Below are 25,751 nucleotides of genomic sequence, written 5' to 3' on the forward strand. Positions count from 1 at the left end.
CTAGCAGTTAAACAGGGAAATGGTTCCAATTGTTTTTCCACCATTCATTTTCCCCATAGGGGATTTTAGAAACACTTAAAATATGGGCTGTGTTTCAGTTAGGCCTACTCTGGCTTGACGTTTTGCTAACTATGAAAATCTCTCTCGGACAAGGTGACTTTTATCACTAATTTAAGTGGCCACGTGGAATTTCGGCAACTTTGAAATAAAATTAGTTTATATCTGAATTTTGCCTATTGTCATATCGAAAAATGGGACTCATCGTGGATATAACCCGTTTTAGCATGGACATTGCCATTTGAGGGCTTAATTTTAAAGTAGTCAACTTGGTGGGGATTCCTATGAGTTGGGAGAATCAGCCAATGAATGATAAAATTCACTACTTTAAAATGGAGATAGCCTCAATAGCGCTGCCGATGCTGTCACAGACACAAATGGCACTATACAAAGATGAGTCCTCTATCTATCTCTATGGCCTGTTCCAGCATGTATCTGCCCTCTCATTGCCTAAAATGGTGTCACCTGATCTCCTCATCCAGCCAGCCTTCCATCTTTGAGGACATGTATTTCCATTGTTAGAGCGGTCACTCAAATATCTTGTCAATATAATAGACAATCTTTGTCTATCCCTCATATTTTTTGCTTGTAGTTGGTCAATTACAAGTTTCAGTGACCCCATAACAACTGTTATGTAAAAAGAAGAAAAAGAAGACGGAATTGTAGAACTTTGAGCCATTTATTCTCTTTTTATTGCAATTTGTCACAAAGCACAGTATTCAAAACATCTGAATAGAGGAATGAATGAAGAGCCAGTGCTGAGACTTACTTTTTTTTTTTTCAAAACATGTTTTAGGTAGGCCTAGTACTAAATAGGCCTTTTCACACTGCATTGTTTTTAGCCCCAGGCTAGACTGGCCCTGGGCTAGCTTAGTCGGTGTTCACACAAGCATTTGTTAACCCTGAGCTAAGGTGCAGTGTGAAAGCGCCTAATGCCTCTCATTGATCACCATTCCACAGCAATTACCCTTTGAATAGCTTCCATATAAAATGAAGTCTGATAGGCCTACAGAGAGCATTCATCAACAAGATCACTTTCCGAAGTCGTCATTTTGGGGGTTTGTATTATGATTCTTATGTCAGGTGGCATCTTAACCTTCAAGACACACATTACAAATACCATTACTGAGTGCCTTCCTTCTTACTCAGGAATGCTAAAATAAAATTAGCAAAACAATAAACTGCATTTTACTGCTTCTTTCGACTCCAGTTGTCCCAGCTGCATGCTACTGAAGTATCACCCAGTACAGTATTCGCGCATATGAAATGGCTTTGACAGGGGCACTGTCAAAGCCATGGATAAACAGAGGTTTGGTGTGAATCCGTTATATATCTCCAACTCATAACTGACATATAACTGTCTTAGAAATATTCATAAAGGTGCTATTCTTTTCTAATTTGGGAGTTGAGAAGCATTGCATAAACTTTGTACCTTATGACTTGTGTAGAAATGACATACCTTTTTTTAATAATCATAACAAGTGCAAAGAATGAGTCCCAATGACAATATTATTCACATAATACCTGTAGCTACTTTTTAGTCTGTGCAGCACTAGAAAATCAGCAGTACCATTTACCCTTACTTATTCTACTGAAAAGTAACTTTAGATAAAACATTTAAAAAGACTTTGGCCAATGCATATCTGTTTTCTTTGTACAGATAATGACAAAAAATAAATATACAGTGTGCTAAAGTATTTAAATATATACAAAACATACAGAATGTTCCAGTCTATACATTGCAGGGATAATACAACATAGAGATTGGATAAAACTGACTGCAAAAAAACACAGCAGAAAGATTATCTACAGCTAAACATTGGAGATTGAAACTCAATTCATCATGTCATTAAAAACTGTATCAGTGGCAGATAATGGATTTCAAAATCCCAATTTCCTTTCTCTACCCAAATGTAAGACGTGATGCTTCTCATTTCCTCAGATACGACACGGGATAGATTTTCATCTGAGAGTCCTTGGGGAGAATAGAAAACGTTTATTTTGTAGTTTGCTTCCCGAATGCAGTCATTAGATGTTTAGGAAAATAGGAGACTAATGTATCTGACCGTATCCCAACAGTCAAGTGTCTCATGAGTAGCTCTCGTTCTCATTCCAGCTTGTCATCCACTGCTTTTTCTCAAAGGAATCCAGCTTGGCTTTTCCGTCTTTAAACTGACAAGCCTCCTTCTTTATCCGTACGGCATGGTATCTTGGAACGCTGTCATCATGTTTTGAGCGTTTGAAAAATCCACACTGGCAAGAGAAAATATACATTATTATAAATGAGACTTGTATCAACCTGCACATATAAATACAACACTTACAAAATATAATGCTCAAGCAAATCAGAGGCAATGCAAAGAGAGTGATTTGTGTGAGAGCATGCTTCCCTTGGAAAGAGTAATATTCAAAATAGCATTTCCAAACAGCCAGGCGGGCAAAGCAGAAACCTAGAAAAATAAAGAAGCTTCATAGCACACAAGATATAGTTCCAGAATTACTTCTGGAATAAAAAGCTTAATAGGTTTGAAAATAAGGGAAATCGAATAACTGCTCATTCGGGGGAAAAAAACTTTAAATGCTGACCAAATTCAAACACACAAATACTGTATCTGAATAGTGCATACTCTTTGCACATATTCAAATTAGATCAATTCCAATGACCAGACATAGTACAATCACACACGTATTTATTTGGACAGTGAAGCTAAAACTTTTAATTTGGTGTCACACTCCATCATTATGGTTTTGAGATCAAATGTTTTATGATGCGACAGTATAGATTTTCCCCTTTTTTTAGAGTGTTTTCATACATATCTGTTTAACAGTTTAGAAATAAAATCACTTTATGTATCTAGTCCCCCCATTTGAAGGTATCATAAGTATTTTGACAAATTCACTTATAGTGTATTCAATTTAGTCAAAAGTTTTAGTGAGAAGGTTACAGAGGCATAAATATCATGCTTTTTTGGGGGGGGGGGTGTATGATATTTATGCCTCTGTAACTTTCTCACCAAATTGTTTTGGGGGCATGATCTTTGTGCATCTGTAACTTTCTCACTCATCATTATTCACGATTCATTCATGATTATCCGTAATCGTGGTGGCGTTTAAATTAATGTAGAAATGTTCAGAAACATATTCTATTCTTATTGACAATAAATGTGACTCCAAAATTATATAATGCATTATTTACCATTCATTTCTATTGGGCACAACATAATCCGAAACACAACCAAAACAAACTGCAAATGCATCCAAATGCATCCAACAAGAGTAACAAGCTTGATGTAGTCATTGCGTGCTAGGAATATGGGACCACATACTAATGTTTTGACTACTTAATATATTATAAGTGAATTTGTCCAATACTTATGACACCTTCAAATGGGGGGACAAGATACATAAAGTGCATTCATTTCTAAATACTAAAACAGATATGTATGAAAATACCCTCAAATAAAAGGTGACATTCTTTACTGTTGCTTCATATAAACATTTAATCTCAAATCCAACATGACGGAGTACAGAGCCAAATTCAAAGTTTTAGCTTCACTATCCAAATCAATACGTATGGGAGTGTGTGTCCATTCAAAAATGTTCACACGAGACGTTCGGAAGTAGCTTCGGAAGTAAGCATTTCCTTTAAAGCCAAAGTGAGTTAGTCTTTGTTAAGCCCACACTCCATGCTGACTGCAATGTCCATTTTACCCCAGGTCTGAGTGCAGAGATCAGGCACTATGCCTCAGTAGTGAGTTCCTCTTTGTCAGAGGGCTGAACATGGATCTGTGCCTTGTGATACGCTGCATCATACTGTGGGGCTCTCTTGAAGAAACCACACTTAAGGAGAGCAAGGGTGATGAGAATCAATATGAGACTGGAAATATACTGTAACACCGCAAGTGTGAATAAAATCTGTTTTATGAGGAAGATACGTTATAATCACTGTATGTTATGATTACCACCTGAATGAATAATGATTCACTGTTACATGCGTCTACTAATAGCTCAGAGTACAACACAGTGAATATATTAGTAAATGTGTTGCAGCTAGACTGTCCTTACCTTCCAGAGCAGAAACACTAGCAACGCCAACATCAGAATACCAGCCAGGACAGCCACAAGGATGATCCACCATGGGACTCCACCAAACTGGGCTACTGCCTTCTCTGGAAACACTGTGACTCTCACCTGCATGGGCACAAGAAGAAACAGTATGTTTATTTTGATTTGTTACATAGAAACTCTTAGTTGTATTGATCAGTGAAGGATTCATTGTTTGAGTCGACTGTGCCACTCACCTGAGTCTCAGCATTCCTGAGAACCATATTCTTTGCAGGAGCATCAAGGCTGATGGAAGCTTTCACAATTATATCAAGATAGTTCAAAGACGCGTAATTCTGTTTCAAAATAAAGGTTTTCAATGTTAGAGAATGTCCGAATCAATCGTGTCGGCTATTTAGGACTATTTTGAAAAGCAAATAGCAACAGGCATGTTGTTTCTCACCTCAAGGAAGGTAGCGTTCCACAGACGGGACCTTAGAGAAATCACTGCACTACTGTCCAAGCCCAGTAGAGGGCACTTGATCACCACACATCTAGAGTCATAGCCATTGCCACACATCTGAGAGGAAAATACTTTTTTGTCAGACAACCTAGATGTCATTATTGATCAATAAAAAAAAATGCAAATGAAAGTGTGTTTACCAAAATCTTGTGCTTTCTTTGGTCTGATAACAAAGAGATTTTGCCTCCAGATTTTTTGCCTCCAGCTTCACGCTTTTTCCTAGATGTGCTAGACTCCTAAAAATTATCACAAGTTAGTGTTTCAAACTATAATTTCATTAAGTGTTTTAAAACGCCTTCTCTGGACGTTTTTTGCTTCTGAACAAATGCATAGAATACAGTGAAACTGCATTAGGAAAGTATTACCTGAATGTGTTTGAGAGAGTTGATCTCAGTTTCTGGGGAGCAGGGGATCTCTTCCAGGCCAGTGGTGCTGATCTTAACCAGATATAACAGCCACTTCCCATCCACATTCTCTTTGGGCCACTGGATGTTCAACGAGGCTGTGCCAAAGGACTTCAACGGCTTACCCAAATTGATTATCTGGAGGTATAATATTAACATTTTCAACATCACGGTCAAACCTCAGATCAAGTTATATTGAGAAACTCAGTGAGATAAGCAGACAACGATAATTACCCTAAATTCATAATCGATCAAACTGCCGATCTCCTCTTCTGTCTTGATGGCACTCTCTCCTTTCACATCGCCCCCAAAATACACCTGGGAGGGTCTCGCAACTCTGTTGATAAACCACATATTAGAGGACCACATTGCACACAATAGCTTTCAGAACTAATTGATGCAGTAGTCAAAAAGTGTAAATGTTTGAATACTTACCCTGCAACAGAAAGTAACATCTCAATCACTACTTTTGCCCTTGCTTTCACACTGCCCGTGTTTTCCTGTGTACTGGTCCTGAAAGAAGAGAAATGACACATAAAAGTGTTTTACAAGGCCACCAAGTCAGTCATCAGTCACGTTTGTGCGAAAACTATAGTGCTACTTACGTTTGAAGCTCAAGGTCAATGTCGATTTCTGTGGTATTGAGAGAGATACCAGCAGTGCTCAAGATTATGTAGAAAGTAACCTGGAAACCCATTGCATCCAGATATTAAATAACATTCACCATGAGTGAGCCACACAATGACAGAATAAGAAAAATACTGTAAAGAAAACTACTTCATAGCCTACCCTTGAATCTGTTTTGAACGGATTCCCCAGTTCACACTCTGTCTGGGAGCCATTCTGATTGGCTAAACAAAGCACCGGTTTGTCCCTCTGGAGAACAAGAACCCATTACAATGTTGTTACTTGACTGATAGCAAATCTGAGTATGCTGAAATAAACCAGAGTCCCTCCACTTACCGTAGTTTTCTGAGAGCGAAAGCCGGAGAATGAGAGAGCGTTAGGGAACATCCCCACCAGCTTAGCCTCATGGGCATCATCCCCATTTCTGTTCTTCACTGTCACCTCCAGAGCTATGTCCTTCTGATCACTGAGGGAGATCACTGGTAGCCCATTCTGCCTGGATAAAAACAAAAACAAAACATTGCCTTAAACCTCTTCCTCAGATTCATGGTTTTCTTTTCTGAGAATGTTTGTTCATACTCACATCTGTAATGGAGGGAATACCTCTTGGTTGGGCTCTTTGGAACAGAATCTGTACTCCAGTTGTAAATTACTCTGGCAAATATTATCATTTCCACATCCTTCCTTTAAGAAGTTAACCTGTAATGAAGCACAATACATAAAAAAGCTTATTTTTAATGCATCTGACAGTAAGTCCATTCTAAACTTTACTGAATTCCATTCGCCCTGAGACATTCAATGGCATCGTGAAGTATATGCAACAATGGGGACACGGAGATCCTCTCTCAGCTCTGAAGCAGTATGATTACCTCAGTGACGACCTTGCTTGGCTGGGAGTTGTCAAGAATAGGCACAAGCTGTGGGAGAGCATTCTGCCTCTTCTGACGCTTGGTGCCCAGGATCCCCACTGACACCTCAATGGGAATACCACGCAGCTTGTCCCTAATGTTATCCTACAGACAGAGAACACAACCACGATGAGTACACTGTCTCCGGAGCCACATTCTAGGTGTTATTCTAAAATCTCAAGAGGGTTAGACGAAGACCAAATACTGTACCTGCAGTCTGATTTTTGTCTTGGTACACGCTCTTTTGTTTTGTCCCCGGAGGTCCAGAATTCCGGTGGACTGGAAGTCCTGGTCGGTGCGAGACTTGTTCAGAAACAGGACCCTAGAGATCAGCCCTTGCTTCCTGCGATCTGCTTCAGCCTCAAATGCATAGCGGATAGCTGTAAGGAAACATTGCAGAACAACAGTATGTATTATGTAAGGACAAATGGATTCAGGAATTTCGGGACTACGACAAATTATCCCAATTGGGGTGGGGTTACAGGAGAGAGAGAAGCTTCGCTTACTTAGTTTTGGGCTGTAGGATGCAGGGTTTGCTTTATAGGTGAAGCATGCTTCCACGGTCAAACTGTAGACAACAAATAAATGGATGTCATTCAATTAAATTAGCAAACAAATCCACAGAAGTATAAAGATGTCAGACATATTTTCAAACATGAGTAGTTATCAAATCCCATCAAAACCTTACCAGATACTGTTGCCACAGGTTTTCTTTGTGAAGTCAATTTCCTTCGGAGTAATTTTGACATCCTTCTTGATACTAATAATTGGCCTTGCCCTAAAAAAAAAATGTTATGTGAGTTGTGTTATCTTGAAATTCATTTGTGAGGTCGAAACTAGATTGCTATAGATAGCCTAACAAGATCATCACCTGTAAACGAGTACTGTATCTGAGAGCGACCCAATGGCTATATCAGGATAGGAATTCTTATCTAAATCCATGTTCCCAGCCAGAGAATATCCAAATAATCTGATGTTGTTGGGCTTTCCCTCAAGGATCTGAAATTACAAATAAAAATAGGATGCAGCAGTGATGTCATTTCACTATGTCAACAAGCATATTCTTAACCAATAAAACACTGCAAAACCAACCTGTGCAGGCATGGTGTTGATTCCATTAGCAGAACCATGGTAAATGTACACTTTTCCTGCCCCGGCATCAGCGTAGGGTGCTCCAACGGCAATGTCTGTAAAAGAGAAGCCATTTAGCTATGGAATTTGATGGGAAAAGCACAGAAAAGGCCAGAAACAAGAACAGATACCAGGTTCCCACCTTGATAGGAGTCCTGATTGATGTCACCGATGTTCTCCACTGCCAGCCCAAACATTGAGTCTTTGGTTCCATTGAGGCGGATTGGGGTGATCTTGGCCCACTTTCCTGCCTGGTTGATGTAGACATAAACAGCTCCTCCAATGTCTCCCTCTTTCATGAAGAACTGAGGGGCTCCCACTACAATATCCTGCCACCTGGGATGCAAAAAACAAAAACAAAAAAATGTAAGCATATCTTACAATATCCATGTAGGTTTGATTACATAATGTATGGATAAGCCACAACTGGAGAAGTAGAAGTGAACTTGTGTGACATACCCATCTCCATTCAGGTCGACCACAGCTACATCATATCCAAAAGACGATGCCAGTCCAGGCCCTTCTAGAATGTACTCTGGGGAGAGTCTTGCTGACGCTTCATTCTCTTTTCGCAACAGGACCACAGCCCCACAGTGATTGGCTCGTGGTGCTCCAGACACAATAGTTAGGCCACGCCCCTTGGTGATGCTAAAGCCAGAATCAAGGGAAAATCCTGCAACATGAAATAACAGGAATCAAGGTATATCTCTTACACTGTCTATAATACAGATCATGCATATTTCATGGATAAATGAGTGAATTTGGGATGTAAAGAAAAACACGAATAAATATACTAGTCATGTCATCTTGATGCAACCTAGAAAACACATGTTGATGCACACATAAGTATACCAGTAATAATAACTGCAGTGCATTCAAGCATTATGTTAAAATAATGACATGCTAAATATTCACACTATAAACCATTCACTAGTTAGCCATCATGGAGATGGAATGGTTAATGTTTTAGGCACCTCGAAGGTCACAAACCTAAGTAAGTATTGGTCGTCACATCTAGAGTTCTCTCAAAGCTGACCTGCAGAGAAGGTGACTTATACACAAACTGATCAGGGTTGGCAGCAAACAAACTGGTCATGAACAGGATACCTAAGCACACAAAACACATGATTCCCACAATCAAGGTTCAGACCTACTGTACCCACCTAGGTAGCTGTTAGCAGGCACAGGCACCAGGTCAGGATCCAAGCGGTTCTCATCTCCAACTTCATAAGGCCCATCATCATAAAATCCCTTTTCCAACAAAGTGTTGTTCTTTTGCTCTACACGTACAATGCCTAGAGTGGTTGAGAGTGAGGGGTGAAGATGTCAATGGAATGCTGATGGCTTAAATAAATGACCCTAAATAAATTAAATAATCAACAAAACAATAATGACCCAAGCTAAATGTAATTGGGTGAATTTATTCTTCAAGTGAAAATAAAATTCTATTAAAGCACAGTATGGAAATGTCAAATGAAGAATGTTGCAATGCCTTTCTTTACCTTTAGAGGGCAATGTAAGTCACAATTACTACATGGTTCATTCAGCTGACATTCAAATCTATGCATTGAACACCCAGTGATTTTCAAAGTAAATAGGTTTGGCAACTACAACTTAAGTTCTTGCCTTATGAACAGACTCCTACCTTTCCAGTTGTAGGCGCCAGGCGCTCCAAACACCACGTAATGGTAGTCCTTGGTGAACGTGGCAGCCAGACCCTGCTGGCATGAGCCAAACCTCTCATGGCCTCTGGCACGTCCCTCACAGAACTTCCAGTTCCCTCCGTCTTCATCAGAGGACGTATCAATAGTTAGGTCCTGACTCAGGACGTAGCAGCGGCCTGTGATGTCACGGGACTCCTGAGCAGTGTCCACAAACAGACGTCTCTGGTAGCGATGAGCACAGGTCTGCAATGACAAGACAGTGGAATCAGGTTAATCTGGAGGCGAAAGAAACGCACACCTGTCTAGGCGAGATGCTGGCTAGCGGAGTAGAACACTTGAAAAAGAAAAGGCGAGCCGTACACTCTAGGAGCTCCGATGCAATAATTGAACAACCGAAATAACCAACGTTTCGACAGACAAGCTGTCTTCATCAGGGTATAATGAAATCAGGTTAACATCCACCAAGTAAGACAGATCCTCAGCTAATGAATACTGTAGATCTAATGCAAAGTTCCACGTGTGAGATTTACAAAGCAAAATGAGCCTGGTCAGGAAACCAACCAGTATATCCTCGGACACTGACTTACCACAATCTTCCCTCCGGGGCCCTGGCTGTTAACTGTCACCCCCATCCACTGGTTCTCCTTGTTCTCAACTCTCACATCCTCTGTGGAAATTCATCAGAAGGAATCAGGATGTTATTTTTATTCTTGCGTTAGAATGATTTAGTATATTGTGAATAATAAAGCATCGTGTTAATTCATATGTTGTGTAGGAGAGAGAAACAGATTGAGAAACCGATATGATTAACACCTCACCTTCATTGTCAAAATCGATGCGATCACAGTCATCAGATTCTGTGGTGATGTCACAACTGTACAGGCCTCCGGTTATGTTGGCTCTCTGGTTGGCCAGAGCTTTGGCTCTTGGTGCTCCAATCAACAGTCTGTAAGAAAAATCCAATGACTGTGTCTTTAAGATATGTATGGTCTCAGTGGCGTGCCGTGGGCCTGGGTCCTGGGCCTTCAGTGAGGTACTACACAGTCCCACCCGAATTAATTCACCTCTTATTACCATCATTATGATGCCATGGCTCTAGACACTATACATTTAGACAGAAACGCAGTATAACCAGGCGTTGCGTCACCTTGAAATTGACAAATTGACATTTTTGGGTAAACAGTATTTACCCAAAAACATGACACAATCAATGAGTCTTTTCAATATTTCCCTTCACCTTTTCATTGTGCAGCTGCGTTGCCCTGCGCGTTTGTTCGTTGAGCTGTAGATCCACTCCGGTGTCCCCAAAAGTTTTCAAAAGCACCATTGCTTGTAAGTGCCCAGCCGTACTTTGGTGTCTCGTTGCTGCCTTGGTTAGACAACTCAAGTTTGCAAAGCCAGTGTGGCTCCAAACACCAAATCGATCACTTGCAAATAATAGGCATTCCCAGCAGTACAGTTTGCAGTGCTTCTCAGAGCCATAGCGCTCGTAGTTGGAACTTTGAAAGTGGCGAGCGAACAAACCCCTTTCCCGCCTGTGACAGGCTTTGAAGCGTCGGCGTCGGGCGACCTCTCCTTACAATGTCTAACTTTTCTTGAAAAGTTCGTCTTGAGAATGGCGTTATAATTATATCCTCGACCAAATCGATATCTTCTCCTCCTTCCGCCATTGTGGGTTGAAAAAACAGCTTAGTAGTACGCAAATTAATTCGTTTATCAAATTCAGTTTCCTAGATCTGCATAGACCTGCCCATAGGACCTGCCTTTCAATATTGGTAATCCAATCAAAAGACGTGCACGCACTACGCCTGCTAGCTGGCTCCTGTGTAACACTGGAGCCAGCCAGCAGGCGTACAATAGCCAACTCTAAAGCTGATTGGTTGACACTAAATTTTCATTTCCATTCACTATAAGCTACAAGCGCCCGCACTGTTGATTCTGAAGGCCTGAGGGCAGATTTTAGACCCCTGGCAACACATGATGGCTGAATATGATTGGATAAAAGATCTAACATAAAGACCAGCCCTCCAAATCTCAACCTGGGGCTGGAAGCAGTGCAACCAAGAGGAAAGCTATGAAATGAAAAGTATAACTCTTACTCTGGGGAATAATTTAATACATATTTGTGGGAAAATATATTTAAAAAAATATATATTCTGATGATGTTTAGGCCAGCAGAGAAGGCCTTGCAGGCCCTGACGGCCCACCACTGTATGGTCTATAGATGAATGTACTGTGACAATAGCAGATGTCAGAGATGTTTGGTAATCCTATACTGCAGCTGTTCTATTCAATAATTCATACTGACCATTTTTAGACATGGGATTACATGCAGTCAGTTTAGTACCCAGGACTGCACTGAATAACAGAAACCATGTCAAACTGGCAAACACATGTCCATTACTGTGTGTCTATACAAATTGCCAGACAAACTGCCAGCATTCATAATACGGTCTCAAGAGTTTTCAAATAATTGGGAACATGCCCTTTGAGACACAAATATAAACAATTTGTATATCAACTGGCTGTCAGTCCTCAAAATAATTATTTTGGTGGCTAGGGACAACAAAAAAAGAGATCTTCTCATGATCTATTTAGTCGGAGGTTTACATACACCTTGGCCAAATACATTTAAACTCAGTTTTTCACAATTCCTGACATTCAATCATTGTAAAAATTCACTGTCTTAGGTCAGTTAAGATCACCACTTTATTTTAAGAATGTGAAATGTCAGAATAATAGTAGAGAGAATGATTTATTTCAGCTTTTATTTCTTTCATCATATTCCCAGTTGGTCAGAAGTTTACATACACTGAATTAGTATTTGGTAGCATTGCCTTTAAATTGTTTAACTTGGGTCAAATGTTTCGGGTAGCCTTCCACAAGTGTCCCACAATAAGTTTGGTGAATTATGGCCCATTCCTCCTGACAGAGATGGTGTAACTGAGTCAGGTTTGTAAGCCTCCTTGCTCGCACATGCTTTTTCAGTTATGCCCACATTTTCTATAGGATTGAGGTCAGGGCTTTGTGATGGCAACTCAAATACCTTGACTTTGTTGTCCTTAAGCCATTTTGCCACAAATTTGGAAGTATGCTTGGGGTCATTGTCCATTTGGAAGACGCATTTGCGACCAAGCTTTAACTTCCTGACTGATGTCTTGATATGTTGCTTCAATATATCCACATAATTTCCCGCCTCATGATGCCATCTATTTTGTGAAGTGCACTAGTCCCTCCTGCAGCGAAGCACTCCCACAACATGATGCTGCCACCCCCGTGCTACACGGTTGGGATGGTGTTCTTCGGCTTGCAAGCCTCCCCCTTTTTCCTCCAAACATAACGATGGTCATTATGGCCAAACAGTTCTATTTTTGTTTCATCAGACCAGAGGACATTTCTCCAAAAAGTACAATCTGTGTCCCCATGTGCAGTTACAAACCGTAGTCTGGCTTTTTTATGGGGGTTTTGGAGCAGTGGCTTCTTCCTTGCTGATCGGCCTTTCAGGTTATGTCGATATAGGACTCGTTTCACTGTGGATATAGATACCTTTGTACCTGTTTCCACCAGTATCTTCACAAGGTTCTTTGCTATTGTTCTGGGATTGATTTGCACTTTTCACACCAAAGTACGTTCCTCTCTAGGAGACAGAACGCGTCTCCTTCCTGAGCGGTATGACGGCTGTGTGGTCCCATGGTGTTTATACTTAGGTAATATTGTTTGTACAGATGAACGTGGTACCTTCAGGCATTTGGAAATTGCTCCCAAGGATGAACCAGACTTGTGGAGGTCTACAATTTTTTTATGAAGACTTGACTGATTTCTTTTGATTTCCCCACGATGTCAAGCAAAGAGGCACTGAGTTTGAAGGTAGGCCTTGAAATACATCCACAGGTACACCTCCAATTGACTCAAATGATGTCAATTAGCCTATCAGAAGCTTCTAAAGCCATGACATAATTTTCTGGAATTTTCCAAGCTGTTTAAAGGCACAGTCAACTTAGTGTATGTAAACTTCTGACCCACTGGAATTGTGATACAGTGAATTATAAGTGAAATAATCTGTCTGTAAACAATTGTTGGTAAAATTACTTGTGTCATGCACAAAGTAGATGTCCTAACCGACTTGCCAAAACTATGGTTTGTTAACAAGAAATTTGTGGAGTGGTTGAAAAACAAGTTTCAATGACTCCAACCTAAGTGGATGTAAACTTCCGACTTCAACTGTATGTAGTAGAGTAGACTATTGTGCAATACAATGAGCAATAGGCAGAGCAACAGTAGAGCCGACAATCTAATTTGGAACCTATTCAATAATGTGATTGTCCTGTACAACATTAGCTTACTGACAACAACTTATCCAAATCACCCCCAGTCCCTCAGAGAATCCTAACAACCGCAGGGGGACAATAGGCCTGTGTGAATACGTTTAAGGCTTGAATAATTTGTAGAGCCATTTACATTTGTATTTACTTATTTAACTAGACAAGTCAGTTAAGAACAAATTCTTATTTACAATGACGGCCGACACCGGCCAAACCCTAACCACACTGGGCCAATTGTGTGCCGCCCTATGGGCCTCCCAATCACGGCCGGTTGTGATACAGCCTGGAATCAAACCAGGGTGTGTGTAGTTATGCCTCAAGCACTGAGATTCAGTGCCTTAGACCGCTGCCCACTCAGGAGACCATATATTTATGCACAATGCTTTATAAGACCTGTGACTGAATGAGATATTGGAATGAAATATTTCAAGTAATATCTTAGCAGGGCTTTTAGGAATTGGCTGTACTTGCACTTCACTAAATAAAAAAGTGTTCCTGTTGGGCTAACACTAAAGAGGGAAACACACAGGCAGCTTGCTCATTGTTGAACAACCACTGTGAGAGAAACACTTCAGCAGGACCACTCTGGGTCACATTTTCCAGCCTGGACAGTGAGTGAGAGCCACAGCCCATACCAGGGAGCACTGAGAAAAACGTGAGCAGAAGCATCAATATGAGAATGGCTCACTCTGGGCGAAAATATTGCATAGGCCTATTGCATATTACCTAGAGGAAGTCGTTTTGTAATGCAATTAGGGAAATGTATTACAGTCCACACAGTACAAGTCCTATGTTCAACTGCTTAGGGACCTCCGTTCTAGTGGAGAACACATTTGGGTGATCGTGGACCACAGTGTGAATCCAATGGAAACGTTGTGAGAATTTCCTCAAAGGGGTCAGGGAATCCTCTCCACCCTCTTCCTCCACTCTGCATGATTCCGTAAACCCCCTATTGATTCATTGGATAGTGTCATAGACCTCCAATTAACAAACAAGGACTCCCAAGAGGAAGCCTGTTGGGAAAGAGGAAGATCGAGGCCCAAATTCTGTCCCCTCCCTTCTATCAACAGCCAGTGAAATGCAAATAAGAGCTTAGTCAATACAAAGATCGTAACTACAATTTCACAGTGCAGCTGAGCTTCAGTGCTAGGCACAGTTAGAATGTATATAGTTGAGGGCTTTCAGAATCACAATTTATTTATTGTAATGTTACTCTTGCACATCACACTTTCACTTAACCCTGGAGAAAACAACCCCATAAACTTGTTGAAAAAAAGGTTCCAAAAGGTTCCTGCGTCTGTCCCCATAGGATAAGTCTTTTTGGTTCCGGGTAGAATCAAAAGGGTTCCGGGTAGAACCAAAAGGGTTCTATATGGAACCAAAAAGGGTTCTTCGAAGGGTTCTCCTATGGGGACAGGCGAAGAACCATTTTTGGTTCTAGATAGAACCTTTTTTCCCAGAGTGTAGAGCTATATTAAGTGGGAAACAACACATCAATGCAGAGATAGTAACACAGAGATAGGGATTTGTATCTGCAAGAAAAGGTTTTCAGCATGGCTCCTCAGTGATAGTTGTAGAATTCGGCAAATCACTGAAGAGTAATATTGACATTAACACGCAACACTTCAGCCTTTGCATCCAAAGTCTGGTGCACACATGTAAACAAGCTGCTAATTTTTGATGACTTATGGACAAGCACCTTATCCACTCTGTCATATTGACTACTAAACAGCTTCTGATGTAGATAAACTCATTTGGAATGACTAAGCAATTAGAACCAAAAAGTAAAAACTGCTACTTGGAGCTTCTGAAACGTTCTTCCCTCTGGTCTTCATAGATCTGAATGCCCTAGAGAAGTAATGGGAACACTGTGATGTGATATACGGTAAGCTACCGCTAAGCTACCTTCTTTGTAGCAAACTGCCAACAAGTTACATTTGCGGGAAATGAGACATTTTCGAACACATTCAAAAAATAACATTGCAAATCTACTGCCCCTGTTTCCCTAAAACAGAAAACATCCAGGTTATAATATCAAGTCAGCATAACTACCACAGGTAAATAAAAGCATACATGGGAAGCCATATCTCTATCCCTGTCAAGAAGTCTAAAAGACAATAGGAAGAGCAAAGAAAGCCAAAACAGAGACCATGTCAAAGCATGGCAGATCAACCAACAGCATGGTTGGTTACAGACTAACAGGAAATGAATAGTGGTGGCCTTTGTTCACATGTGTGACGCTGCCCCCACCGCTGCGCACTCACAGTCCCCAGGACCCCTGCAGCTGTTCTAACTGTGTCCGTTTACCCACACCAACACTTGGCACTGGACTGGAGTTGGCTTGTTATATCAGCCAGGCCATTACAAGAATTAGGCGTGCTGGATTTAAGCAGAGATCCTGCTCAGTGAAAGCTCAGATAGGAACAAAACCCCTGTTAGATGTGGTGCAAAGAGTTCATAGACATTCTACTGTACAGTGTGATCCTAGAAAAGCCACGATTTCTAGTTGGTTTTGAGTGTCTTCTCTGAGAGAAAACTGCTGCAAGCGGTCTATTGGGTTACATGTGCACAGATGGCCTGGCATGTACAATTCAATGGCCTTCTCTCTGGTTTCACTGTGGAGATATCCTAACCAAATCATCGACGTACATAGCTATTCACGGAGGTATCCAACTCATTGTTTTGAAAAGGATGCATTAACATGTTCAATATATACACTACCTTTCAAAAGTTTGGGTTCACTTAGAAATGTCCTTGTTTTTTAAAGAAAAGCTAATTTTTTGTCCATTAAAATAACATCAAATCGATCAGAAATACAGTGTAGACATTGTTAATGTTTTAGATTACTATTGTAGCTGTAAAACGGCAGATTTTTATGGAATATCTACACAAGCGTACAGAGGCCCATTATCAGCAACCATCAGTCCTGTGTTCCAATGGCACGTTGTGTTAGCTAATCTAAGTTTATCATTTTAAAAGGCTAATTGATCACTGCTGATTAAAGAAGCAATAAATCTGGCCTTCTTTAGACTAGTTGAGTATCTGGAGCATCAGCATTTGTGGGTTCGATTACAGGCTCAAAATGTCTAGAAACAAAGCACTTTCTTCTGAAACTCGTCAGTCTATTCTTGTTCTGAGAAATGAAGGCTATTCCATGCGAGAAATTGCCAAGAAACTGAAGATCTCGTACAACGCTGTGTACTACTCCCTTCACAGATCAGCGCAAACTGGCTCTAACCAGAATAGAAAGAGGAGTGGGAGGCCCCGGTGCACAACTGAGAAAGAGGGCAAGTACATTAGAGTGTCTAGTTTGAGAAACAGACGCCTCTCAAGTCCTCAATTGGCAGCTTCATTAAATAGTACCTGCAAAACACCAGTCTCAACTAGAAGTCGACCGATTAATCGGCATTGGCCATTTTTGGACACCGATTATGGCTGATAACATTGCAATCAACGAGGAAACTGCGTGGCAGGCTGACCACCTGTTGCACGAGTGCAGCGTCAAAAGGACCTTGTGGCTGCAAGGAGCCAAGGTAAGTTGCTAGCTAGCATTAAACTTATCTTGTAAAAAACAATCAATCTTCACATAATCACTAGTTAACTACACATGGTTGATGATATTACTAGGTTAACTAGCTTGTCCTACGTTGCATATAATCAATGTGGTGCCTGTTAATTTATCATCGAATCACAGCCTACTTCAACTTCGCCAAACGGGTGATGATTTAACAAAAGCGCATTGCCGAAAAAAAGCACAATCTTTGCACAAATGTACATAACCATAAACATCAATGCCTTTCTTAAAATCAATACACAGAAGTATATATTTTTAAACCTGCATATTTAGTTAAAATAAATTAATATTAGCAGGCAATATTAACTAGGGAAATTGCGTCACTTCTCTTGCTTTCACTGCAAGCAGAGTCAGGGTATATGCAACAGTTTGGGCTGCCTGGCTCGTTGCGAACTAATTTGCCAGAATTTTACATAATTATGACATGACATTGAAGGTTGTGCAATGTAACAGCAATATTTAGACTTAGGGTTGCCACCCGTTCGATAAAATATGGAACGGTTCCGTATTAAACTGAAAGAATAAACGTTTTGTTTTAGAAATGATCGTTTCTGGATTTGACCATATTAATGACCTAAGGCTCGTATTTCTGTGTTTATTATATTATAATTAATTCTATGATTTGATATTTGATAAAGCAGTCTGACTGAGAAGCGGTAGGTAGCAGCAGGCTCGTAAGCATTCATTCAAACTTTACTGTGTTTGCCAGCAGCTCTTAGCAATGCTTGAAGCACAGCGCTGTTTATGACTTCATGCCAATCAACTCCCGAGATTAGGCTGGCAATACTAAAGTGCCTATAAGAACATCCAATAGTCAAAGATATATGAAATACAAATGGTATAGAGAAATAGTCGACTCGTCATAATTCCTATAATAACTTCAACCTAAAACTTCTTAACTGGGAATATTGAAGAACTGGGAATATTGAACCACCAGCTTTCATATGTTCTCATGTTCTGTCACGCCCTGACCTGAGATATCTATGTTTTCTTTATATTTTGGTTAGGTCAGGGTGTGACTAGGGTGGGTACGTTAGTTTTTGTACTGTCTAGGGTTTTTGTATGTATAGAGTGTTTGTAGGTCTAGGTGATTTGTATATCTATGGTGGCCTGATATGGTTCCCAATCAGAGGCAGCTGTTTATCGTTGTCTCTGATTGGGGATCATATTTAGGTAGCCATTTTCCCTTTGGTGTTCGTGGGTTCTTGTTCTATGTTTAGTTGCCTGTCTGCACTATCCACATAGCTTCACGGTTCGTTTTGTTATTTTGTTAGTTTGTTCAGTGTTCATTCGTTAAAATAAATAAGTATGTACGCATAACACGCTGCGCCTTGGTCTCCTCCTTACAACGGCCGTGACATGTTCTGAGCAAGGAACTTAAACGTTAGCTTTTTTACATGGCACATATTGCACTTTTACTTTCTTCTCCAACACTGTGTTTTTGCATTATTTAAACTAAATTGAACATGTTTCATTATTTATTTGAGACTAAATAGATTTTATTTATGTATTATATTAAGTTAAAATAAAAGTGTTCATTGTTCATTCATTATTGTTGTAATTGTCATTATTACAAATATATATATAAAAACCGATTAATCAATATCGGCTTTTTTTGGTCCTCCAATAATCGGTATCGGTATTGGCATTGAAAAATCATAATCGTTCGACCTCTAGTCTCAACATCAACAGTGAAGACGTGACTCCGGGATGCTGGCCTTCTAGGCAGAGTTGCAAAGAAAAATCCATATATCAGACTGGCCAATAAAAATGTAATATTAAGATGGGCAAAAGAACACAGATACTGGACAGAGGAACTTTGCCTAGAAGGCCAGCATCCCGGAGTTGCTTCTTAACACCAGTTAAGACTGGTGTTTTGCGGGGACTATTTAATGAAGTTGACAGTTGAGGACTTGTGAGGCGTCTGTTTCTCAAACTAGACACTCTAATGTACTTGTCCTCTTGCTCAGTTGTGCACCGGGGCCTCCCACTCCTCTTTCTATTCTGGTTAGAGCCAGTTTGCGCTGTTCTGTGAAGGGAGTAATACACAGCGTTGAACGAGATCTTCAGTTTCTTGGCAATTTCTCGCATGGAATAGCCTTCATTTCTCAGAACAAGAATAGACTGCCGAGTTTCAGAAGAAAGTTATTTGTTTCTGGTCATTTTGAGTCTGTAATCGAACCCACAAATGCTGATTGTCACGTGTGCTCCCTCTCCCACCTCTAGGTCACCAGGCGGCTCATTAGGGCGCACACCTGTCACCATCGTTACGCACACCTGCGTGTCATCAGATTCACCTGGACTCCATCACTTCCCTGATTACCTTCCCTATATATGTCACTCCCTTTCCTTCCCCAGGCGTCATTGTTTCCGTTTCTGTTTCATGTCTGTGCGTTGTTCGTGTTCTGTATTATTTTGCATTTATTTATAAAAACACTCACTCCCTGAACTTGCTTCCTGACTTTCAGTGCACATCGTTACACTGATGCTCCAGATACTCAACTAGTCTAAAGAAGAACAGTTTTTTGTTTCTTTAATCAGCACAACAGTTTTCAGCTGTGCTAACATAATTGCAAAAGGGTTTTCTAATGATCAATTAGCCTTTTAAAATGATAAACTTGGATTAGCTAACACAACGTGCCATTGGAACACAGAAGTGATGGTTGCTGATAATGGGCTTCTGTACGCCTATGTAGATATTCCATTAAAAAACTGCCGGTTCCAGCTACAATAGTCATTTACAACATTAACAATGTCTACACTGTATTTCTGATCAATTTGATGTTATTGTAATGGACAACAAATATGTGTTTTTCGTTCAAAAACAAGGACATTTCTAAGTGACCCCAAAAACTTGAAAGGTAGTGTATATTATTATGCAAGTCAATTAAGAATAAATCCTTATTTACAATGACGGCCTACACCAGCCAAACCTGGGCCAATTGTGCGCCACCCTATGGGACTCCCAATCTTGGCCGGTTGTAATAAAGCCTGGATTAGTGATACCTTTTGCACTGAGATGCAGTGCCTTAGACCGCTGCGCCACTTGGGAGCCCTAATATACAATGTCAGATGGAAAAAGGTAGATCTCTACTCATCACTTCCACTCCCTCGGAACCTATATAATTAGAAGGAAGGAAAATACTTTAGTGTATCACACTTAAAACGAGGTTGTGCTTTCAATGCAACCATTGGGGAGTTGCAAAGATACACAATGACTGTTCACTTCTTTCACTTTAGATGGGCGGCTTTCAACACAACATGTTTTTTTAAGTGCACAGAGACATTGGCAATAAACCCTGAAGGGCTTGAGGTTGTTTTGAGTTCAAATCAGTTTTACACAATCATTGCTAGACACCGAAGGTTATCTAACTAGAGAGGAAGGGTAAGTGAGTTAATCCCTTTGGTTGAGTTGAGTTGAGTTCAGATAGTGAGGATATTAGTCTGTTATATAGCCACACCCGCTGCTCCAATAAGTATGGCCAACTCATCATAATAGACTATACGCTCCTTTAAAAAAATAGTTCCAAGCCCCAATGTACTAAAAAGGAAGTGGTCACTCAATACAAGCAATAGCCAATAAATGATTTGCTAACATTATTAATTAATTCATATTCCCAATTAAATGTTGCTGATAATTTGGCCAGATGTGCATTTTCCATTAACGCCACTGACTGTGAATATCAGGTGCTCTAGGTGGGGGGAAAACATAAATAGAGTCAATTATCGATTGGTTTCACAAATATTTGCGTTGACATTTGGTTTTCTAAGCTGTGTAATGACATAGCGGGTTAATGAGCATCACAGCTGTTAGCCAGGGCTACATATTAACTATCTTTGTGCTCAACTCTGCTTTCACTTGGTTTGTTCATTATCTAAGATCACATGAGGATCTAAATTTGAGATCACAGCCAGTTCTTGACTTTGGCAGGAGCTCACCAGAGCTGAGTACCGGTACCTCAAATGTTCTACTGCTTGAGCTCCTGTTCCTAGAATATTACATCAAAAGTATTGTGGAGCTCCTGCACCTAAAGATAAACTGTACCGGCACCTATTTCAGTTCAAGTAAAGCACGGATGCATTGCTTGCTGTTTGGGGTTTTAGGCTGGGTTTCTGTACAGCACTTTGATATATCAGCTGATGTAAGAAGGGTTATATAAATAAATTTGATTTGATTACAGACTAAATGTTTACAAGACACTGTGTTTCCCTTCTGGTCTTAATGACCTAAAACAGATAGGCCTACACATTTTTTTAATGATACTATCTTCTTTGTAACAACCAACCAAGGACAAGAACCCAACAGGGAAGGGAAACGGTCATAAAGGCAAATGGTTCATTTTCCACAGGTCTTCTTAGCCTTCATTAGAGTTCTGTGGAAGACAGGGACAGATTTACTAGAATGTTTGTCTTTCTCCTAACATTGACTTGAATTTTGTTTGAATTGTTATTCTTCCGAAATGACATTGCTTAGTAAATCTGATCCCAATGTGTGTGGCTTTTCAAAACACCAAGACTTGAGCTCTTCTATCTTTGCTAATAAATCAGTGGCTCTCTCTCTACCCAACCAAGGAATTCTAGCCACCCTTTGAAATTGACTGGGACACAGCCAACTGCCAGGCTCCTGAGAAATACCAAGGTTCTGTTTGTCCAACAAATACCATGAAATTCACTATATATTTTAGAGACTGCTGCTTTGGGCCATCAGCAGGCTTCTCTTGAACTTATTTCTTGGACAGGCAGAGAGATACACACACTTGTAAAACATTAACATACAAGTAGGACATTCAACTTTTTTTAACTGGTAATTTACAGCAGCCATTACGGTGAAAATGTGCTTTGAAAATAGCATTAAAAAAAACTTTTAAAAGTTGTGTTGTTCATCTGTTTCCACTCCCTATCCATTTATGGGCACAAAGGCATGATTTTGTCACCGATAAGCATTTTAACTGTCTTATTCTAACCTTTATTCAAAGCACTTAACCTCAAGCATGTTCCCTTTCAAATGACACTATGGTTATGCTTAACTGCATCCTCCTACTATACATGCTAATTATAAGAATTTCACTTAAAAATCTCTGGCGTTGAAGGTGATAAACATGTAGTAAATTTGTTAATAATCATACCAAGAACTGCCGTACCTGAAGAGGTTCTCATTGCATTCCTCAAAGCAGGATCTAAGTGAGGATCTAAGCAAAAGAAGGGCAATCTGAGTGATCTAAGGAATCCTGGCCTAAATGTTGTTATCAGTGCATGGCAGACTGGGCCTTTGCATCTCTAATGTACTGCAGCAAGTGCCCTCTGGCTGCCACCAAATGTGTGCTTGCTTGTTGGAGCTCAGCTAAGCTCACCCTGGCTACAGTATGTGTGTGGATGTGACATGCAGCAGAGCCCATCCCCTTGCTCTGTTCTTCTGGTGGGTAGCTGGAACACACACCTGTGAGGCATGGTTTTGTCCCGCGCTGGATCATTGCACTCACCCCTAACTTTCCTGGCACCTCAGGGTTGGCTAAATTAAATGAATCACAGGTTACACACGGATGGTGCCCATCCTATCTATCATTACCATTACTAATCATTATTGAATGTCAGGTATGTCAATATATTTTGCTCTTTCGGTAATACAGCAATGCTGACCATAGTTAAAATACATCTTTATTTGATGAAGTTAGACTTCATGGATTGTTCTTTATCTAAATATATTCAATGTTTATGGCTGCAATGTTTTTAAATAGTGCACAGTGCACTGCACACTGCACACACAGTGTGTTCTGTCTGGCCCACTGCCCTTAGCACCTTGTTCTAAACCAATAATTCACCCCGACCCATGCCACACTCATCCACTCTCAGTTGGGACAATTACATCAGGTCACCAATCATTCCACTTTTCACAGGAATTAATCTAAACTATCAGAGAATGGATTACAGCTGAATAGATAAAACCATGGTTGCACCACAGCAGATGCCTGAGTTGCTATTTAGTAGAACGACAACCATTTGTTATAAACTCGGGGTTATAACCATGTTATGAACTCATTAAATAAGTGCACAAGAATGGAGTTGCAGGCAGATCTATTTTTAAGAATTAAAAACAGCAGAAGTAATGCTGTTGGTTACTTGACACCAAAATTCTTCTGAAATGATAACAGTGATAATATACTTTTCAATAAACATCTGGGTGTGCAATACAGTGTCCCATACTATGAAAAAAAACGTATGATATCCCGTGTGTATTCACTTTTTAATGTCCTTACATATTTCCTATTCATATTCAGAGGCCCCCATCCCAACCTCTCATTTGGGGGATAGAGTCACTTTCTTTTGAATAAATGTCATTAACATGCATGATATCTCCAATGACAAAGCTCGTTACCTCTGGTTTTCCATTGTTAATTTGTAGCAAGGCCGCTGTCAAAGGGCATTCTGAAACACACAATGACTGGACCCACGCACTACTGAATATAAATACTCATTGTGCTTCTAGCCTATTAACACGCATTCAACACGTAGGTCTCCAAAACATAGAGAGTAAAAAAAATGTTTAAGACCTTAAAATATTTAAAAACAATGTACGAATAGCAATAGTTAATTTATTGTGGAACGTTGCGTTAATAGGAAACGTTTTTAAATGCACAGTATCGTTTTAAATGCACAATATTCTCCTCCCTTGACAAGAAAACGGTCCCACAGGAATTTGATCAATGGACCTGCTACCATGCATCAAGTGATGAACGCTCCAACTAACGTTACTGTAAAATGGAGACTGGAGACGTACAATAAGTAGCCTAACCTACCCACACGAAGTGTAAGCCTAATAAATGTCACATAACTAATTCAACAACAATATCAACAACAAAACAGACGAAACTTACATTCTCTTATCTGAAGGAATAAGTTGCCGGTGCATGGCTAGAGAGAATCCAAATAAACTGCCGGGTTCCCCGTCTTTCCTCAGGACATTCAAGGTATCCAGGTTGAAGGCTGATATATGAGTCCATTCTAGCAAACAAAAAAGTGCCACATGAATTGGAAAATATCTTATTGGGAGAACCATTGCGCTAGGACCTAACGGTACCACTATAGTCCAATGTTGTGCCGCTGTCTCCACGTTCCACTACACCTCGCTCAGGATTCTCTGCTGAATGGTACTGTTGTTTTCCCGGGGTTATGGATTAAGTTAGTGCAGTACAGCGCCCCTCCCTCCTCTGCTTGGTTTTCACTACTTAACACATCGACAAAAGTCAAAATTGGCTATGGTAAACATTCTTGAAAACAAAAATCAGCTTTTTGTTTTTCATTTAAGGTTGGAGTTAGGTTTAGCAGTGTGGTTACGATTAGAGTTCAGGTTAGAGTTATGTTTAAATCACATTTTAAGAAGAGAAATTGTAGAAATAAACGGGGTTTAGCCATTTGTGGCTGTGTTGACTAGTGACACTCCTCTGCTGTCCTCCACCCTTTACTTACGTCACCTTGCAAATCCCCACAACAGTTTTCTGGGGTTTGATTTTAATTACATTTTACCTGCAATGGCCATTCAGTAGTCGTCATTCATTCCAGTTTCCATTTGAGGTTTATTAGTGTGAAACTTACCATTACTTTTAGATATTTTTTTCCCCTTGACATGGTCAAATAACTATGGAAGCCCATTCCCACCACCAAAAACAATATAAAATGTAGATACTATCTCAAAATGTCGAGGTACTTAAAGTAAAAAATTCGACATACTAAATCGAAATTTCGAGATACTAACAACACATTTTTTTAGATGCCCCAACACTTTTATTCGGTTAAAAAAATATGGACACAAAAGCAAGTATTGTTATTTAGACTGATTTGCCTCATTGTCAACTCACGCGCAATTAATCTGTGCTTCAGTCTGATCAACTGTAGTTTACTGATAACCACCACAGCTGCATGTAGCCTAGAGAAGCCTATGCGCTCTGATCCCTCTGGCCAGGGGAAATTAAGCATTAATGTCATGTATTTATAGCCTAAGCTATGCATTTATAGCCTAAAAAAGGCCTATTTATTTGTGTTAAGAAAAATGGGAATGGGATAAAATGTTGTTTATATTCAAACTTCAGGTGGCTAAACTACCTAGACCTTTTCAATCCAAAATTATTGACTGGAATTAATCAATCAACACAATAGTGATGACATACTATGTGAGTAACTTTTTAATTACAGATGCCCTGATAATTCTATTGTCCAATCGCATTTGTTGTTTAGTAAAAAAAATACATATGACTTGTATGACTAGCCCATATAAAACCATTTTACAGCTAATTTATTACTATGTCATACAAGGGTCCGGAGTTTTACCTGGTTAGGTTAGCCCAGAGGTTCTCAAACTTCTCCTCGGGGACACCCAGATGTTTCTCAATTTTGTTTTAGCCTTGAACTAGTTCACTTGATTGACCTAATCAAGGGCTTGATGATTAGTTGACCATTTGAATCAGGTGTGCTAGTTCTGGAATAGATAAAATACATGAACCGG

At 40.1% G+C, this 25,751-nt stretch overlaps 1 protein-coding gene across 3 annotated transcripts; it reads right to left on the minus strand.

Moving 5' to 3' along the window:
- Positions 1-717: 717 nt before the first annotated feature.
- On the minus strand, positions 718-24,485 carry LOC139546868 (integrin alpha-6-like). 3 transcript variants are annotated; one of them, XM_071355770.1, is made up of 26 exons: positions 24,127-24,485; positions 10,177-10,304; positions 9,946-10,025; positions 9,340-9,601; positions 8,858-8,989; positions 8,685-8,801; positions 8,154-8,367; positions 7,837-8,030; positions 7,656-7,750; positions 7,435-7,562; positions 7,252-7,341; positions 7,070-7,131; positions 6,774-6,943; positions 6,525-6,668; positions 6,239-6,354; positions 5,992-6,151; positions 5,818-5,904; positions 5,634-5,713; positions 5,464-5,541; positions 5,263-5,365; positions 4,990-5,166; positions 4,765-4,860; positions 4,565-4,681; positions 4,359-4,457; positions 4,123-4,248; positions 718-2,310 (listed from the first exon to the last, which is right to left on the minus strand). In XM_071355770.1, exons 1-26 carry the CDS (start codon positions 24,306-24,308, stop codon positions 2,146-2,148), a joined length of 3,402 nt encoding a protein of 1,133 aa, XP_071211871.1. In that variant the 5' UTR covers positions 24,309-24,485; the 3' UTR covers positions 718-2,145. The 3 variants fall into 3 exon arrangements, with proteins under 3 accessions (XP_071211871.1, XP_071211869.1, XP_071211870.1); XM_071355769.1 differs by lacking the exon at positions 8,685-8,801 and adding an exon at positions 3,769-3,897 and having other exon boundaries at positions 2,173-2,310; positions 24,127-24,465; XM_071355768.1 differs by lacking the exon at positions 8,685-8,801 and having other exon boundaries at positions 24,127-24,468.
- Between the last annotated feature and the right edge of the window lie 1,266 nt (positions 24,486-25,751).

This window comes from Salvelinus alpinus, chromosome 20 (genome assembly GCF_045679555.1).
Source record: "Salvelinus alpinus chromosome 20, SLU_Salpinus.1, whole genome shotgun sequence".
In the NCBI taxonomy this organism is placed as follows: domain Eukaryota; kingdom Metazoa; phylum Chordata; class Actinopteri; order Salmoniformes; family Salmonidae; genus Salvelinus; species Salvelinus alpinus.

Bases quoted from the DNA above. Each gene is read 5' to 3' on its own strand.
- LOC139546868 (XM_071355770.1), bottom strand. From the start codon at position 24,308: ATGGTTCTCCCAATAAGATATTTTCCAATTCATGTGGCACTTTTTTGT. The intron at 10,026-10,176 runs GTGAGGTGTTAA...GAATTTCCACAG, and splicing joins CATCGATTTTGACAATGAAG to AGGATGTGAGAGTTGAGAAC. The intron at 7,342-7,434 runs GTGATGATCTTG...TTTTTTTTTTAG, and splicing joins GATACAGTACTCGTTTACAG to GGCAAGGCCAATTATTAGTA.